This window comes from Cyanistes caeruleus, chromosome 15, assembly GCF_971803275.1.
Source record: "Cyanistes caeruleus chromosome 15, bCyaCae1.hap1.1, whole genome shotgun sequence".
NCBI classification, from domain to species: domain Eukaryota; kingdom Metazoa; phylum Chordata; class Aves; order Passeriformes; family Paridae; genus Cyanistes; species Cyanistes caeruleus.
Genome location: NC_141715.1, coordinates 92497 through 110527, shown reverse-complemented (window position 1 = coordinate 110527; position 18031 = coordinate 92497). Strand labels below are relative to the sequence as shown.

At 46.9% G+C, this 18031-nt stretch overlaps 1 protein-coding gene and 2 long non-coding RNA genes across 3 annotated transcripts; 2 read left to right on the top strand and 1 right to left on the bottom strand.

Annotated features, from left to right (window-relative positions):
- Positions 1-8080: 8080 nt before the first annotated feature.
- Positions 8081-10582, top strand: EGR1 (early growth response 1). The gene is made up of 2 exons (XM_023935775.2): positions 8081-8458; positions 8763-10582. The coding sequence occupies exons 1-2, from the start codon at positions 8224-8226 to the stop codon at positions 10058-10060; spliced, it is 1533 nt and encodes a 510-aa protein (XP_023791543.2). The 5' UTR covers positions 8081-8223; the 3' UTR covers positions 10061-10582.
- Positions 10583-11201: 619 nt separating this feature from the next.
- LOC111935359 (uncharacterized) lies at positions 11202-12201 on the bottom strand. Its single transcript, XR_002867663.2, has 2 exons — positions 12118-12201; positions 11202-11316 (listed from the first exon to the last, which is right to left on the bottom strand). It is a non-coding gene; the product is annotated as an uncharacterized LOC111935359 (long non-coding RNA).
- Positions 12202-12316: 115 nt separating this feature from the next.
- On the top strand, positions 12317-17611 carry LOC111935418 (uncharacterized). Its single transcript, XR_015276751.1, has 5 exons — positions 12317-12751; positions 13253-13307; positions 14745-14870; positions 15421-15566; positions 16256-17611. It is a non-coding gene; the product is annotated as an uncharacterized LOC111935418 (long non-coding RNA).
- Positions 17612-18031: the final 420 nt, after the last annotated feature.

The window sequence follows — 18031 nt, the reverse complement described above, 5'->3', positions numbered from 1 at the left end:
AGCAGCACTGACACTCACAGCAATTGCAAGCTTAGTTTCTCTAAACCTTGCTTCCTAAGGAGGATTTGCCCCCCTGTTCCCCCTGCTTTGTATTTTTAAATAAAAAATTTGAAGACAGATGGGCATTTGATGAATAGTTAGAGACAAATAATACTGTCCCCTGAAATGTTTATTCACTAGCAACCTAGAAAATTGTGTACAAGAAATATAAATGACTTGCATAATTTAAATCTACAATTAGGAATAAAACAAAAAGTATTAAAACTAGGGCAAGAGAAAGGCTGTAGCCTGTTGAACTTTTGACAGTCACTGAGGATGATAGCAAGGGGTCTGTAAGGACAGATTTATAACCAAGGATGCAGTAAGAGCAGAGTATCTTTTCTAGTACAGGGCTCTAAGTGGTTTCAACATAGATGTTCACCCAAGTGATTGCAGCAATGTGTATATTAGCACTCATGAAAGAAAACTGAAAGAAGAAAGTGTCCAATTAAAAATACAGTATAGAAACCTCAAATTATAGTTCTTAGTCTTAAGCTCACTGCCAGACATAGCGATAGGTCATGTACTCACATTAGAAACACGTAAGTGAGAGGAAGAAAGATATTTGGCAATTATGTGCATTTTTAAATCCCTTTTGATTCAAAATAATTACTAGCACTGTATTTTTATCTGCCATAGGATACAAATTTGAGGAAATTCACCACCTTATTTGCACCATGTAGCAGTCCATCAAACACAGAATGAACACTGATAACATCAATAGGAAGGTGCTATAACTAGGAATGTCTTTCAATCCCTAAAACATATTCTTACCGATTAAACTCCCAGTAACCTCTTATGCTGACTTCTTTAAAACGGTATTTATAGATCCTGGCCAACTCCATCAGCAAACACAGCAAAACAAAAACCATTATTTGTTTGGAAAGACCCAAATATTAGGAAAAAAATGCTATTTTTTTTTTTTTTTTTTAATTTAGAGAGATCATTCTCTAAGTGACAGACTTAATCTCTTAGGAAATGAATCCAAGAATGAAACTCCAGTCTTCTGAATTCTTGTTACAGGCTGGAGCAAATGCGAGATAGATTGTTGTAATAACAGTCTTTTTTTTTGTGTGTTACTTTATATCCTTTATATACTTTATATCCAGCAGTGAGAGTGGGAAAAAAACCAGACTCATGAGGTTTCTAAAACTGGAAGACAAACTTTCAAAACCATAAACTGCTACCCTTGCTATAACATGCTGAGTACACAGTAGTGAGTACTTTGTTTCTTAGTGAGCTATCATGTAAGAGGGAGAGTACTTTGCATATATATTTCAGGTTAAGCAAAAAGGCAGCATAGTTCATAGGTATTTCCATGATGAATTTTCTAGTGTTTTGCCACCTGACTCCCAAATCTTTTGTTGTCAGGCTGGTTTGCCTCTGTGGTTTTGTGGTATCGTGTAAATAAACACAACTTGTAGCACTCTGTGCTCTCAGAGTTGTGCTTGTTCTCAAGGTTGGGTTATGTAAGACTACTTGCAGAATGTGTTCCCTGTATTGTGCTAGAAACAGACAATTAAATTTCTCTTTGAAAACATTTTTCTGTCTGTCGCTAGCACCGGTCCAACTTCTACAGAATACAAGGCCTACATCAAGGCATACAGTTTCATATAGGCAGTAGTTCTTAATGATGAAGTGCTGTGGTGCAGCAACCTACACAATCTAATTTAAAAGAGCTCAGACTCAAAGTTCACAGAACTTCCTATCTACCAGTCCATCAGTCTTCCTGAAAATCAGTCTTCTCTGCCGTGAAAGCTTGTGAGGAATTTTAAGTGTCACATGCTTTGATGTTAGTTGTCCTATCTTCATACAGACAACAAATCTTGAAAAGGTACCAAAGCTCTCAGTTTCTCATTCCCTTGTTTTTACATTCCTTACATTGCATTCAGTTAATCTTTATACATGAATAGGAGCTGCACAATAAAGTTTACATACCTTGTGGAAGTTCTGGATAAAGATTCCTCGCCACTGGTATACATAGTGTCTGATTACAGAATTGTGAGTCTGTCAACCTGGCTTTGAAATCCATGTAGTTTTGTGGTTTTTTTTTTCCTTTGTACTTTACTGTTTTTTCCTTAGTAAGTCAAATTACAAAGAAACTACTAGATCAGATCAGAAAGTAACTGTAATACCTATGAAAGTTGTTTAAAGTCCTGCGGAGAAATAAAACCCCTATGGTCTTTTCTTCCATGTGAATAGCAATCCACATATATGTTCATCCAGCATGCTATAGGATTTCTGGCAATGGTCATGCTAGGCAAGGAAAAACATGTAATTTGCTTTTAATCTGCTTATAATTAGTGTTTCCTTTTTAATGAAGTCAGAAGACTTCCTCAGCTTCAGTACCACTGGGTCTGCGTGGCATCTTAAACAACCCTTCACCTCTAAAGATACATATGGTAAATGGCATCAGTGATTTTTGTTCTGAAACACAACGTGAACATGTGAAATTATTACTACCAAAGGAAGAAAATGAGTGCCTGTGTAAGAGTAGCAATGAAAACCCAGCAGTGACAGAGGCATCCGTTGTCTTTGTTCATCGATAGCATTTGTTGAATGATCATAATCGTTACCTGCTTTGCCTTTCTTCCGCTACTTTCTTACCTTTACCTTTCCAATACTTCATATGTATTAATTCTGCAGGGACAAAGAGGACAGCCTTTTATATGGCGAATTGTCTAACTCACCCTGATACCACAGGAGACTTAATACCATTTATCACAGGTCTAACAGCAAATGGAGGTAAGCATTGTCTCTTGGCAATTGCAATCAAATTACCTAAACTGGAGGATGAAGGTTCAGCAGAGCAGAGGTGCTCTTTGGCACCAGGGGTGATATTTGAATACTTCAAGTACTGTATAAGCTCTTGAAGTTTCTTAATCAATGCATCCCAAATGAACTATTTTTATAGGGTTTCTTTAAATCAGATCATGAAAGCCTGAGAGGAAAGCCCTCAGCTGCTTTAGATTGCTGAAAAAAATTGATGACATCATCTTTTCACCTATAATGTCTGAGCTTAAGATAAACAACAAGCAAGCAACCCAATTCTTACACATTCCATGCTTGATTTAATTTTTGTAGAGCAAGCCCTACTCTTGAATACCAGGGAAGAGTTCCCTCTCACAGATAGACAGCACCATCACGACCAGTGGGAGCAGTACGGTTTGGACCTGTGTACGGAGCAGACAGAATCACAGACCAGAATGGGGGAAGAATTTTGCAGCAAACACAGGGCCGTCAATCTCACTCATTAGATCAGAGCCATGCATTCAAAAATTGCTGAAAAAGATGTGGTTTTCACACCACATAGGACTGAAAAGGCTTCTTAAATTTAAGTATTTTCTCATTTTTGAGTTCATTTGTATCCACTCCATGTCCCATGTAAAAGTGATAGACTTTAATTGTAATGAATGCAACTGAACAGAAAGAAAAAATTAATTATAAATACATCTCATAGATCTTTAGAGTATCTTACATTACAATACACAGAAATGTCACCGTTTTTATAGTCAGATGGCTTGGTTCTGGAGTGGAGAGTGAGAGGGAAGAAACAACTCTGCAGCATTACTTTAAAAAGCTGCAATCCCCCCCTAATTTCTAATTATTCAGGCTTATAGAGTAATACAACATAATAACTAGAGAATTACAGAATCAGAGAATAATGAAACTTTTTAAAGGAAAAGCCACATAAAGCTTGTTCTATGATCTGGGGTATTAAAACCAGTACCCTGGGAAAGCAGAGAAGAGAACAGAATGAGGTAATCGGAGGTTTTGGATAAAGACAGTTGAGGCGTGTGTATCTGAACAATTAATAAGAGACCTAGAGAAATTATGATTCCTGCTGTTCTTATTACATATCCAGGTAAAAACAACAGTTCTGAAAGAAAATTACTTAATTTTGCCAAAAGTCAATGGACATTCCAGACACAAAGAAACTATGTTTGTGGATAAAGTGAAAAGTGCATCTAACTGAAACAAAATTAATGTTAGAACACCAGGCAAATTACAAAGTTGGCTAACTTTTCTTTCTTTCAGAGGTGAACTTAGTTAATTCAGTGCCGACAGTAACAGTGACCTTTTTACTTTTAGTCGCAGTAGGAGTTAGAAAGACCTGAAAGTAAGCTCATCATGAAAGCAGCAGTTAACAAAAAGTAACTGAGAGATAAATCTGTAATCATGTGGAAACATTTCATAAAGGCATAGTGATTCTTTTATTGGCACAATAGTTTGAATAAAAAAAAAAAAAAAGAGTGAAAAATTAAACATTGAAAGTTATGCTGAGGCTGAATATAAAATAGTTTGTACCAGCCTCTACTAATAAAGCAAGCAAAACAAAACCAAGGATTCGTCTCAGGTAATTTTTAACTTTGGAACCATTCTCTTTTCTCTGGGTTCCCTGACCTCATAGCATTTTTGCACTCTGTGTCCTTGCAATAGGACCCCTCTCACTGAAATATATTGAGAGACAACAAATAGATTTGACAGTGATGGACTTAGTGTATTACACATGTTTATTCACTAGACAATCAGAGCCAGAACAGTTACATTTTCAAATAAAATTGTGACTGAACCAGTGGCAGTGTCTTACATTTCTGTGCTTTCACTAGGAGCGTTAAGGGAAGTGTTACAAATTTATTAAAATACTGCCATTTTGGAAGATTTTGAATTTCAAATACTGGTCTGTAGTAGCAAATTCTTTGGACATGCAAATCATACTACCTAGAAAAAAACACAAATGTCTGGCTACATCAGCTAAACAGATCTTGGATCTCTGTCGCTGTTGGACACGATGTATCAGTGTGGGTTCACAGCACACACACCACGAGTTGTTAGGAATAGGGGGCCTTTATTCTCTGAACTTTTCAGTTTGTATAGGGTCTTACACTACAGGGTTGGGTAAGGGAACACCACCTCTTGTCCCATTGGTGGGATGAGAAAAACATGCTATCTACAGTTATGCAGAACTGTTTTGAGAAAGTAAGATGGTTAACAAATGTTGTCCTTGAGTGCAAGATCTCCCAAGAAACTTTCTCTTGGAAACAGATCTGCCACTGACAGCCTGCAGTTCCCTCAGGCTGAGAGAAAATCAGGCCCACAGATCTCAACAGTTAAAATGTAACACCTTTAATGTAATTCCTACATACCTAATGTTGTATTCAGAAAAAGAAAATGCAACACAGAAGAAGAGTTTGGAAAACTCATAACAACAGGCAATTTCCTGGCTTGGTGCACAGGTTTTACGTCATCCACAGCCTCTCCAGTACTTCCCTGAAGCCAGCAAACTTCACCAGAATGGTGCAACTGCTCCAAAACAGTCTTTTGCAAAACATTATTACTATAACTTATGTGCAGCTGAAGCTAGTTACACTACTCTATCTGCAACTTTACATCAGGTCTCTTGCTTTCTCTTATGTGAATTTATAAATTAGAATTACATTGATAAAAATGAAGGTAGTTGAAAAAAAAATAGGAATAGATTTTCCATCTGTGATTTCAGATTTTGACAATAAACCAACTTTGTCTGAATCATGCCCTTCAATATCTGTAAAGGAATATTTGGTTTAATATACAGAGTACATGAATTAAATTCTCTAGGAATCAGGCACCTCTTTCTGATCTTGAAAAGGAACAGAATAAAAAAAGAGGACAAGGAAGATGCAATGTCAGTAAGATGTTCAGAAGCCAAAACAAAGTACGGTGTTTGTAGAAAAGGTTCTGCTACTCATCCTTTTCTAACAGTGCTCCATATTGTGACATGCTGATGAAAATCAGACTAGTTGAAATCATTCTGTATGGGACATCACAAAACCTGCAGCAGATATATGTTAAAAAAGGAAAAGTTCCAAATCACATTTTCAAAATAGAGGTTTGGCCTGGTGCAAACTAGTGAAAACTAGTATGATTTCTCTCCATAAGGAGTAGGTAACTCCTTATGTAAGTAACAAAGAACAGACGTGTAGTAGCTACCATTGAGCAATAGCAGCTGCAGATAAGCAGAAGCTATCTACGTTTTTCCTGGAGGCATTGTGTTGCTGCAGCCCATCGCCAATTTTAAGGTGGTAATGCATCAGTGTGAGAGGCACTGCACAACGTTACTGACAAGGCACGGTTCTAAATATAGGAACTCAGTTAAAAACCGTACACGTGGCAAAAAGTCTAAATATTCTATAAAAGCGAGCAGACAGAGGCCTCTCAAGTTGCGAGCAACTTGAATATAAATCACAAAGGCGGTAGAGCCTAGCGGTTTACGCAGCTGCCTTCCCACGGCAGAAGGCCGCCTGGCATAAAGCGCTGTGTGGCCAGGCCCAGCTCGGCGCCAGGATTTTCGCGGAGAGAAGCCAGCTCTGCAGTCGACCGCGAGTGGCGCTGCGGGACGCGCCCCGACGCGGTCGGTGCCCCGAGCGAACCGGGCCAGACCAGAAGAGGAAGGCGACCAAGTCGCCTGCCGTTACGCTCCGTCTCCGCGGCAGAGGGAGCGCCGTCGGGGCAGAACATGGAGCCGCGGACGGCGGCGAGCCGGCCCCCCGGCAAGTCCCGCGCTGCACCTGACGATGGGGAGACCGTGCACCGCGGAGCTTCGGGCCCGGTCACCGGCATCTGACCCGTCGAAGCGCTGGGCTGCGGGCGACGGCTGCGGCCCCGCCCCCGGAGCCCCGAACACTGCGGGGAAGCCCTCGCCGCGCACGCGCACTGTGGCCGCACTGCGTCGCCGGTGCCGCCTGGCCCGGAGCCAGGGGGGCCCCGCGCGCCGGCGGCGGGGCTGCCCGGGCGGGGCGGAGCGGCGGCCGCGGCGAGCGACTATTTATAGCGCGGGAGGCTCCCCCGGCCCGGGGAGTGTTCTTCCGCGGCTTCTCGGCATACGTGTTGAGTCGAGCAGATGGCCGAGGGTTCCATGGGGACCGGGTGCAGGGCGCAGCCAGCGCTTTGAGGGGGGGGGCAGGAAAGAGCATTTGACGTATCAGGGGACAGTCCTAAGGCCGCGAGAGCAGAGTCCCGAGCGCTGTCACTTTTCATCGCTCTGAAGTCAGTGGCGGCTGCGGCCGTGTAGCACCTGGGGCACTCTGTTTATCAGTGCCTCGTTCTCCGTTACGTGAAGGAGGCGCACAGAGCCGGGGTCTGGCACGGTCTGGCACTACGGGCAGACCTCCGCCACTCTCGTCGGGAGCGGACGGAGCATGGCGAGCCCCGCAGGCCGCTGGAATCCCAGAGAGTCCCCTTTTCTGGGAGCGGGCAGCTCCTGCCTTGGGCGCGCTGCCAGCACCCAGAGAACTCCACGCTGAGGCTGCCGCGGGCGCGGCGCCGCTAACCGTGAGCCGCCGGGGCTTGGCTCCTCCGCGGAGACGGAGGGGAGGCGAGTAGTGCGAGATGAGCAAACGTGGGCAGAGGGGGACCTCTGCCCACGAAAACACAGCGGTGACCCCGGGATCTGCCGGGTGCTCCCCGAGGCTTCTGTGCCATCCGTCCGGGCATCAGCCTCACTCTTCCGCGGCCCGGGGCTTCCGCGCGCTCCTGTTGCCTGGGGGCGGGCGCGCGCCCGGCTGCAGACTCGTTCTGCGCCCCCCCAACCCGGGGCCGGAACAGCCATATAAGGAGAGGGAAGCCTCCGCCGGAATCGAGACTTATAAGGTTGTTTCCTAATATGGAAAGTACAGCGGGGGCTTCCGGCTGGCTGGCCGGGACCGGCGGGGGCCGGCGACCCGATCTCCCGGGACCGGCGATGCCTCGGCGGCGCTGCGGCGCCGCTGTCCGTGGCGGGGGTCAGATCTGCACCAGACGTGGGGCCCTCAGCCCGGGGCGGGCGGGGTCCCCCGGCCCGGCTTTCCCCGGTGCCAGGCTCTGACGCCAGGAGGGGTCCTCCGGCCCGCATCCATATAAGGGCTTCCTGCTTTCCATATATGGCCATGTACGTCAGGGCCGGGGCGGGCTGCGGCCGGTGAGACCCGATATATAGAGGCAGTGTCGGGGCGGGCGGGGAGCTGAGCGCTTCCAGCGGGCAGAGCCGGGGGGAGCCCCGGGCGGGCGGGCGGGCGGGCGGGGAGCCGAGCGCTTTCAGCGGGCAGCGCCGGGGCGACAGCGGCGCAGGGCGCAGAGCAGGCGCCGGCCTCCTCGCAGCAGCCGGCCCGTCCGCCTGCTCCGCGGCGGCAGCGCCATCACCCGTCAGAGTCGGAGCCCGGCACCCTCATGGCCGCGGCCAAGGCAGAGATGCAGCTCTTGCCCCCGCTGCAGATCTCCGACCCCTTTGGCGCCTTCCCGCACTCGCCCCCCGCCATGGACACTCACTATCCCAAGCTGGAGGAGATGATGCTGCTCAGCGGCGGGGGCCCCCAGTTCCTCGCCCCGTCCGGGGCACCGGAGAGTGCAGGCTTCGGCGCCGCCGGGGAGCCCGGAGAGCAGCACTTCGAACATCTCGCGGCAGGTAAGCGCTCTGACCTCGCCCAGGCGGGCGGGGAGTCCCGGTCTGCGGCGGGGGCAGCGACGCCTGCGGGAATTCCGCGCTGCAGCGTCGCTTCTGTCCCGGCGGCCGCGCGGGGGGATTCTCCTGCGTGCGTCAGCGGCTCCGGACTAGCTGTGGCTGGAGACCTGCCAGCGACGCTGCAATATGTTACGCTCAATTAGTTATTAACCAGAATTTGGGGCTGCGCTGTGAGAGGGATGGCTCACGATGCACCGGCAGCAGCTGCAGTGGCTGCTGGAATTAATCGCTATTCCTCTCTTTGCAGACACTTTCCCCGAAATCTCCCTGAACAACGAGAAAACCCTGCCAGAAACCAGCTATCCCAACCAAACGACGCGACTGCCACCAATAACCTACACGGGGCGCTTCTCCTTAGAGCCAGCCCCCAACAGCAGCAACCCCCTATGGCCAGAGCCCCTCTTCAGCCTCGTCAGTGGGCTGGTGGGCATGGCTAATGCACCACCCACTTCTACGCCTACTTCATCCTCATCATCCTCCTCCTCGCAGAGCTCCCCATTGAGCTGTTCTGTCCAAGCCAGCGAGAACAATCCAATTTATTCAGCTGCACCAACATTTCCTAATTCCAGCTCTGACATTTTCCCTGAATCCCAGACCCAATCCTTCCCCAACCCCTCTGGAGCCCCCATACAATATCCACCTCCAGCTTATCCGACTGCTAAAACCAACTTTCAGGTGCCAATGATCCCGGATTACTTGTTCCCTCAGCAGCAGGGTGAACTCAGTATTGTTCCAGCTGATCAGAAGCCCTTCCCAGCCCTTGAGACCAGAGCACAGCAGCCTTCTCTCACACCACTGTCCACTATTAAGGCATTTGCTACGCAGACTGGCTCCCAAGAGTTGAAGACCCTCAACACTAATTATCAGTCCCAGCTGATCAAACCCAGCAGGATGAGGAAATACCCAAACCGTCCCAGCAAGACACCTCCTCATGAGCGTCCCTATGCCTGCCCAGTGGAGTCCTGTGACCGAAGATTTTCACGATCGGATGAGCTAACGCGGCACATACGCATCCACACGGGACAGAAACCTTTCCAGTGCCGCATTTGCATGCGGAACTTCAGCAGGAGTGACCACTTGACTACACACATCCGCACACACACAGGAGAGAAGCCATTTGCTTGTGACATTTGTGGCAGAAAGTTTGCTAGAAGTGATGAGAGGAAGAGGCACACTAAAATCCACCTTAGGCAGAAGGACAAGAAAGTGGAAAAGGCAGCTCCAGCCTCAACTGCTTCCCCAATTCCTGCCTATTCATCCTCTGTAACTACGTCCTACCCCCCCTCCATGGCCGCCACTTACCCCTCCCCAGTGCGCACAGCGTATTCTTCTCCTGCTCCCTCTTCCTATTCCTCCCCTGCACACACCACATTCCCATCCCCTTCTATTGCAACCACCTACCCCTCTGGCTCTGCCACTTTTCAGACCCAAGTGGCCACCTCCTTCTCATCTCCAGGAGTTGCCACCAATTTCAGCTCACAGGTGACCTCAGCACTTTCAGACATGAACTCAGCCTTTTCGCCAAGGACAATTGAAATCTGCTGAGTACCTTCTGGAACAGGAGAATTCACCTTTTCCACTGGTGTTATCAGACATGGAGTTTCCAGTTACTCCCACAACACCATACGTTGCAAGGCTATTTAGTTTAAACATCAGCTGCCTGAATCAACTGCTGCTTAAGTTTTCCACCTCTCTTGAATGACTTCATTTGCATGGACTGTGGATATAAGTTCAATATAATTTTCCCCATAAACAATAGTCTTTTATTAGGAAGAAAGGACTTTTGATTAAGTATCTAGCTGATGTAAATTGTACATGTGCCATGGTTTTGCTTTCCTTTAGGTACTATTGATGTGGAAAAAAATCTTTGCACATTCATATTATATAATTTGGAGTTTGAAGGGCCATATTTTGTAAGTGTTAATTCTATTTTAGTGACAATGCTATAATGAATTTCAAACTTCTTTGGGAACAGCACTTACTGTATTTGAGCATGTTGGAGTGATGCTATGTAAATATCACCTGATGAGACACTCACATGTGGCAGAAGTTTTGTTTTAAAAGTTACAAGTCTTGGTGCCTTTTTGTGAAGCCTTGCTGACGTCATGCGTTTGTGTGAGTGGATGCTTTGCATCTTGCCTTAAAGTGGAAGGTATGTTTCTCAAAGAATGTAAGAAAGAGCAGGGAATGGGTGGGGAGAGGAGCAAGAGGAAAGGCCAGGGGATGGAAGTAGGCAAAAAAACCCAAAAAAATCAAACAAACCAAAAAAAACCAACCAAAACCCGAACCAGCCAACGAAACAAACAAAAAAAACAACGAGAAAACCACCCCAAAAAAACCAAACAGGAGAACCCCCACACCCTCTCCCCACCACCTCTTAAAATCTATTTTTGTTACAAAAATGTAAATTTATATATATATATATATATATATATATATATATATTTATATATATATATATTCAGGAGTTGGAATGTTGTAGTTACCTACTGAGTAGGCAGCAAATTTTGTATGTTATGAACATGCAGTTCATTATTTTGTGGTTTATTTTTACTTTGTAATTGTGTTTGTTAAAATGAAAGTGACTGTTTGGCTTCTAAACACATTGAATGCGCTTTCCTGCCATTGGGATATTTGCTGTACAATACCCTTCAGGAAAAAAAAAAAAAAAATAAATCATCAAATTGTGCAGACTTAGACTTTCTTTGAAGTTACTACTTAGGAAGACTGCACCACAGCAATCCCGACTCCTTCAGTTGCTTCAAAGCCACATGTACCATCTGTCTCCTGGAAAAAAATACCTGTTTAAAGAAAGGAGAGGAAATCAATCTTATGTCCAGTTGCTTGCAAAAATCATGGATGGCATACTCATGTCCTTGCATTAGGTGCACCACCAGCTCTTATGCAGTAGCCACAGTTACTGTCTTCTGGCTTCTCCAGAGCTAACCTTAGACAGAAAAACAATTCTTCCAATGCTGAAATTAAAGTCAGAAAATTAGAATCTCAGCTGTGTTCTTAGATAGTCAGAAATCTCACTAGATGTCAAAATAATAGAGCAGTTTCTAGGCTGGAAATACAGTTAGCTCAGTCATAATGGCTGGTTGATAACATAGCCCTGGTCACCTGAGGGCTGCCATGAGTTCCTCCTTGACACAACATAGGGCATGTGAGTGTGTGGGCCTGATATCCTTTATTACAGGTGTTTCAGTATTTATAAGAGTAAACACTTCCTAGTGTCTTGAAATGCATTTCATGGGCTATGTGACCACTGCAGACTGAATTCAGAGGAAATTTGATCCATGAGAGCTCTTGGTACAGGTACAGAAGAGGGTTCTGATGTTTCTCTTTTTGGGTCGGCTCTGTACAAGATACATAGGTTTAAGGTTGTGACTAGTTGGCAGAAACAGGTCTTGAATGCACTTAGCACAGTGTAAAGTGCCTAGTAATCTCTGCCAGACACAGTGTGCCCTACTGCTTACCAAAATTGACTGTACTGGCTAGGAAGGGCAACCTGCTGAAGTCACAATTCTAGTCCTTCTCCTCAGGCATGAAGACCACCTCTGGAAAATGGCATAAATTCTGAAAGAGACCTAAGAACTTACCAGTTGGTAAATCTGTCATCTCTGAGGCAGCACTGTTCTCAGAGGACTGAGAACTAAACCTCGGCTGTTTGTGATTTAAAGCCCACTGACCACTAGCGACAGGAACGGTAGCCCGGCTGGGCTCCGGAGGAGACTCCTCCGCCAGGCTCCGGCGCTCGCGGCGCCGTGCCAGCTTCGGGAGCGCGCCGGGGGCGGTCCCGGCTGAACAGAAGCACCGCTCTCGCGGCGTCCGGAACCGAGCCGACCATATTTGGCAGTTCCTCAACGCCTTTTATGGCACTTCCGTGACCCAAAAAAGGAGTTTCCTGCTTAGGTGTTCCGGGGCTGAGCCGCGCAGCCGCCGGGATGATGCAGCGCACTCTCCCTCCCTCTTCGCCCCCGACTCTCCCCCCCCGCCCTCCGCCCCTCGGGAGGCCTTCGACGGGGCGGGGCGGTCACGTCCCAGCCGCGGGTCACGCGGCTCCGGGCAGCGGAGCTCCGCTCCGCAGTGGGCCGAGCGGCGGGTCGCCGCTCTCCGTGAGGCTCCCGAAGGCCTCTGGAGCACAGGCCGACCATCAGCGCTTCCTCACTGCTGGTTACTGTTCGTTTTCCTTTTTAGGGACTGAATCGGTCTTCATACAAGCTTCCGAAATAGGTAGGCTGCGGTGTAGTCTGGGTAGGGCTGCAGAGGCCAGTGACCTTGTCCACACAGGCTTTTGATGTGCAGTCCTTTCTGTCAGCGGCTGTTCACGTGGGGAAGTGTCGCTAGTCCTCGACTGGGCGGCTGTTTTGTGCTTTAATTGCAGTAGAGAAAAATTACTGTTCAGGTTCCTTTCCCCTTAGAAATAAGGAACTAAAAATCAGTAAGAGCATACTCGGGGCGCAGAATCTGGTGTGGTACTCTATATGGCCTGTTGCATTGTGTCCTTTTGTTTTCAAGAAATACCACTGGCGACTTTCTATAAAGCTGGTGAAGGGCAACTGTTATAGATACTTCTGTTGTGACTGCGAACTGCTCTTACGAAGTACCTCGTGGGCCCTGACTGTAGGGATGAGACAACGCGGAGAAGAGACACAGAGACACGGAGAAGAGAGAGCTGTAGGCAGAGACTTTGTAGTGAAGAGTTATGTGATCATGGACATTTCTTTCCTTTAGGGCTTTCACTTGTACACGTCGGGATGACCGCTACAGAGGAAAAGAATATCGGAGTGTGAGTATTTTACAGATAGCTTCTCAAGACTTTTTACTTGGCCCTGCTAAAAGAAAATCAGTAACCAACGTGTGCTTGGGCTTGCCTTGGGTTTCTTGTCTTGAAAGTAACTTGTGTCGATTGTTTCAGCAATGTGTGCTAACATGCTTTTCAGGCTGCTGTGGATTAATGTGGCACGGGAATTTGTCCTGCTGTCTCGTGCCTAAAGGCCCAGTGCTGCAGGGCGTGGTGATCAAAAGGCCCTCCCCCATGCAACACATCTGCAATCAGAAGGCAGCAGTTTCTTTCCTAGTCAACCTCGAAGATTAGTATTTTCAAAAGAATTCCATAAAGTGCTCATTATTGTCCCAAATCCCACCTCATTGGCTTCGATGGTTATATTCCCATGGGTTTCAAGGCAAAGGACTATGCTAAAATAATTCCTGACATAAATGTTATAAGAAGGTGTTCAGGTTCAGACACAGGAAAATGGAACATGATTTGGAGTTCTTGATATAGTTAAAATTCCTAAGAGAAGCTGACTCTCATAATATTACAAAACAAATTACACGGACCTCACTCTTGTAAGCATCTGGTTCTTAACTTGGGATGTGGCATGTTTTTAGAAGTGGACCAAACAGTAGTTTGCTAGTCAGGCATTGTTCATTGAGAATGACCTTTCAAAGAAAATTGCAGCCCAGATACCATATTTGAGTGTGATTTGTCGTGTAAAAGCAAACATGAAGTCCACATGGCTGCATAACGCACATTTCTTAGCAGTGGCACTTGAAACATTGGCCCAGTGCTTTTGCCTGGTGTCCAAATAGAAATTTCCTCACTGCAGCTTGGGCCCAGGGCCTCTTCTCTTTTTACCGTGCTCCTCTGAGGAACATCTCTCCCTTCTCTGTTTCTTTGCAGACGAAAAGGGAGAAACTGGGATTTCCTTTGTTCTTTTGCCTGATAGTGAAAAGGTCGCTTGGGGCTGTGTGCAGTGGCAACTGCATCACAGAATCTTAGAGATGACTATTCACAGGTTAAGGAAATAATTCCTTTTTTGTCGCTGCTGCACTGAATGTCATAGGCGTGTGTGTGGCTAGATGCCTTTAAAGCAGTTTTTATTCGTATAGGTGTTTTGCACACTAAATGTTTGCCCAGCTTTCGTTTTCAAAAGTGAGGTATAGTTCTAGGGTGTTTAATTTGGTATGTTACGTGTTCTGTTGTATAAATAGCTGCAGTGTCCTCCCTGTGCCTGTGTACTGCAGGGGCAGATGAGTATGCTGGTTATAAAGATGGTGGTAATTAGAAATAAGCTATTAAAGCTTGGATAAAAGGTTAGAAATCATTGCTTAGATGTACCAGTAGTAACTGCACCCTGGAAGTGCTGTGTATGTGAAACTGTCTGCACCTACTCATTTTTAGCTCCTTTTCCTGACATGGCATCTGCTCCTATTCCAACAGACCCGTCATAGTGTGGCATTCGCTAAACGCCTCCGCGTGGTGGGAGATGAGTCTAGGAAGAAATACCTCCAGTCCACCGGCGAGGCAGACAGGACTCAGTCCAAGGAGGACTGGACACAGATGAAAGTAAAGTCCTTAACAGTCTATTTATTCCCCATAACAAGTACTTCATTTGTGTATTCCTGGCCGTGTGCTGCAGGGCATGTTGGAAGGTAAACATACTTCCTCGCGCTTGTGTCGAGGCAGAAACGTGTTCCTCGTGCACCTTCTTCCTGTGTGACATGTGCTAACAGAGTCTGCCAAGGTGTGCCTGGTGGGTTGTGGGGGCCAGATCTTTGTTGCCTTCATTTCAGTGAAGGAAACTGGAATTTCTTCTTGTATTCAGCACCACACGTGGGTGTAAAGTTCAGCTGCCACCTTCCAGTTGAGGATTGATTTGGTCAAGGAGAGGAATTTTTGCCTAGGAAGATTTGGCACTCCAATTTCTCTTGCATGGCAGAGGCCACCCAAAATCTAAATGTTGCTACAAGTGTCCCATGCTATTTCCAGTACGTACTTAAAAACGTCTGTCTGCAACTGGAGTGATTCTGTGCCTTATCCGGAGATGGTGCATTCTGGCTTTTCAGCGTGCACAGTGACGCTCCCGAGTTTTAAAGTGTCGGTCTTTCTCTCATAGGTTAAGATGGGCACAGCTCTAGATGGCCCATAGCTTGGGGTTCATCTCAGAAGGAGGGACTTCATTTGGGGTCACAGAGAAGACATCCCTTCCCTGCAAGGAGCAGGAAAGAAAATCCAGAGCCTCTTGGAGAGGCACACACTTGAGTAAGTTTTTGTAGCCACCGATGCTGTTTAGGAAGGTAGGCAGATGGCAGGTACTTGAGGATTGGTAACTTTTGACAATGAGTGCAGCAATTGCCACTGGCTCTCCTCCCTGGCTGCAATGCTGTGGGTTTTGGCAGCTGCATTGTAAAATTTCTTGGTAGATTTTGGAGTCACTTGCCATGTAACAGTTCACCCAGAGCTCCCTTAAACAAACACACTGTGTCGCAGCAGAGAATTGCTCTTCATAAAGTAGAGATAAATTTCTACGCTTCCTTTTTTAAGCAATTGAACTGCTCAAGAAACTACTGCCCGAGATGGTGAGGTTTGAAGCCTCTCTGGAGGAGCTGGAACTCTATAAGGACGGGGGCTTGTGATTCACCTCTGGATTTGCGCACATGCAATGTAGCAAACCTGACTTTTATTTCAGCCAAAGCTTAATGTCACTGTCAGAAAACTGAATATGATTTTTGGTCCATAGTAATTTATGAAATGTGTAAGCCATTATATAATCAATTATATAATTGACATGTGTCTAGTAGATGTATTATGGTTATATTAGGTGTGTGTATATATGTGATGATTTCATTATCATACCATTTCACTGAACAGTGAAGTTCATTGGAGTGAAATCTGATTACTTGCATTTTAAAAACTTGCCCCCCACAACCCTTTTTGATTTTTTTTCACAGGTATTTTATAGGCATATTTCAACATTTTCCTTCCTAATCCACGAGTAAAGGGAGATGTTGGGATTTGATCCAAAAGATCTTACAACCGATTTTGTGGCGAAACAGAGAAAAACCGTGAGCAGCCAACTCACTGGAAAACTGTATGTTAAACGCAGAGAAGCACAAAGTGTTTGCTGCTGTTAGAGTTCAAAATAACAAGAAAAAATTATGGGGAATTTACCTGCCTTGGAATGAAGTATGACCCCACCTGTACTCTCAGCTCCTGCTCCCCTTCCAGCGTGGCTGTGACCTGGGCTGACAATACCGCTTGGTGTCTCTGGACCTCATATCTACGTGGCTGCTGCACCCGGGTCCCCAGTACGTCCTGCTCTGGCCGCCTTCCCCGAGCAGTCTCAGGTGAACCAAGCGGGTGCTACAGACCACAGGGGCCTCTTGGCTGCAGAACTGGGTGATGGGAGACAACAAAGCAATGCCCAGGATGCAGCTGTTCAAGCCAGCCTCGCCTCACGGAGCATTTCTTTCTCACCTGTCCATGGTTCTCTCTCTGTGTGTCTGTGGTCCTTTTTAAACTGCAGGGCTGGGAGGCCTGGCCATTCCACCGGGACTGCTCACCCTGGGAGCACCAGTCTCTACCTTGGGAGGAAGCAAGCTGCCACCAGAATAAAAGCAGGGTGGAGCTGCTCCCACTCCAAGGCAAGAGCCTGCAAGGCCCATCCTTTGGGGACTCATCTTTTGTGTGAAGGCACATTGTCTAGCAGAGGAAGAAGTTGGTACCTGGTGGAGCAGGGCCAAGATTCCATTTTCCCCAGGCAGCTCCCTCCTCTGCCTGCTGTAGCGCTGGCCAGGACTGGGAGAGGAGGGGGAGTGTGTTCAGCACTGCTGCTGGAACGGAGTGGCCCTCTCAGGAGGATCCTGGTTGCTTCAGAGCCTTGCTTTTCCACTGGTTTGTGTCCACAAAGGAAAGGCATGCAGAAGGCAGCACCATCACCCCAGCCCTGTAGTCAGGAGTCCATCAGCTTTCCCCACAGTGAATGTGGTTAAGGTCTCCTTAACCAAAGGAAAACTCAGCACCACTACAGATGTACAGAACAGCAATTTATCCACCGGGGCCTTCTGACACACTTTGCCCATTATGTGTCCAGAAGACTCCAAGTACTGACTTTACATGTCCACAAGCGTGGCTAAAGCCACACATACAGAGCAACACCAAGTTCTCACAGTGTACCAAGAGAAACAAAGATTTAATAACATTATTTCTTAGACAGCTGCTGGGGATGAAGTCAAATGTAAAGAAATAATGGAAATGTAAAAAATCATGGATGTCAGTGCACACGGATACAGAGTTTCTGCTTTTGAGCTCCGCAGATGTTTTTTTCTTTCTTCTTTCCCTTGTGTGAGCTGCCTTTGAGTCAGTTATGTTATGCTGAGCTCTTGTGGGCACAGAGCGGTACTGCCGCTGTGCCCCGACCGGGGCCCTGCCTCGCTCCGCTGGGTGACGGGGGGGAGGCGGCAGCGGGAGCTACAGCAGTTCCGCGGCTGCCGAGCCTGGGGAGGGAGTGAGCGGTGCGGTGTCTGTAAATAGCAGGGAGGGGTGAAATAGCGTTAAGTGTGTAAAGTGACACGGCCGGGAGCAGGGACACGGCGCTAAAAGGAGCGGCGGCCGTGCAGGCCGGCGGCTAAGAATAACAGCAGTGACGGGCGGCAGATCAGTTTCAGCTTCACATACGGACTGCGGGGAGAAGGACGGTGACCAGCAGACCCGCAGCAGGCGAGGGG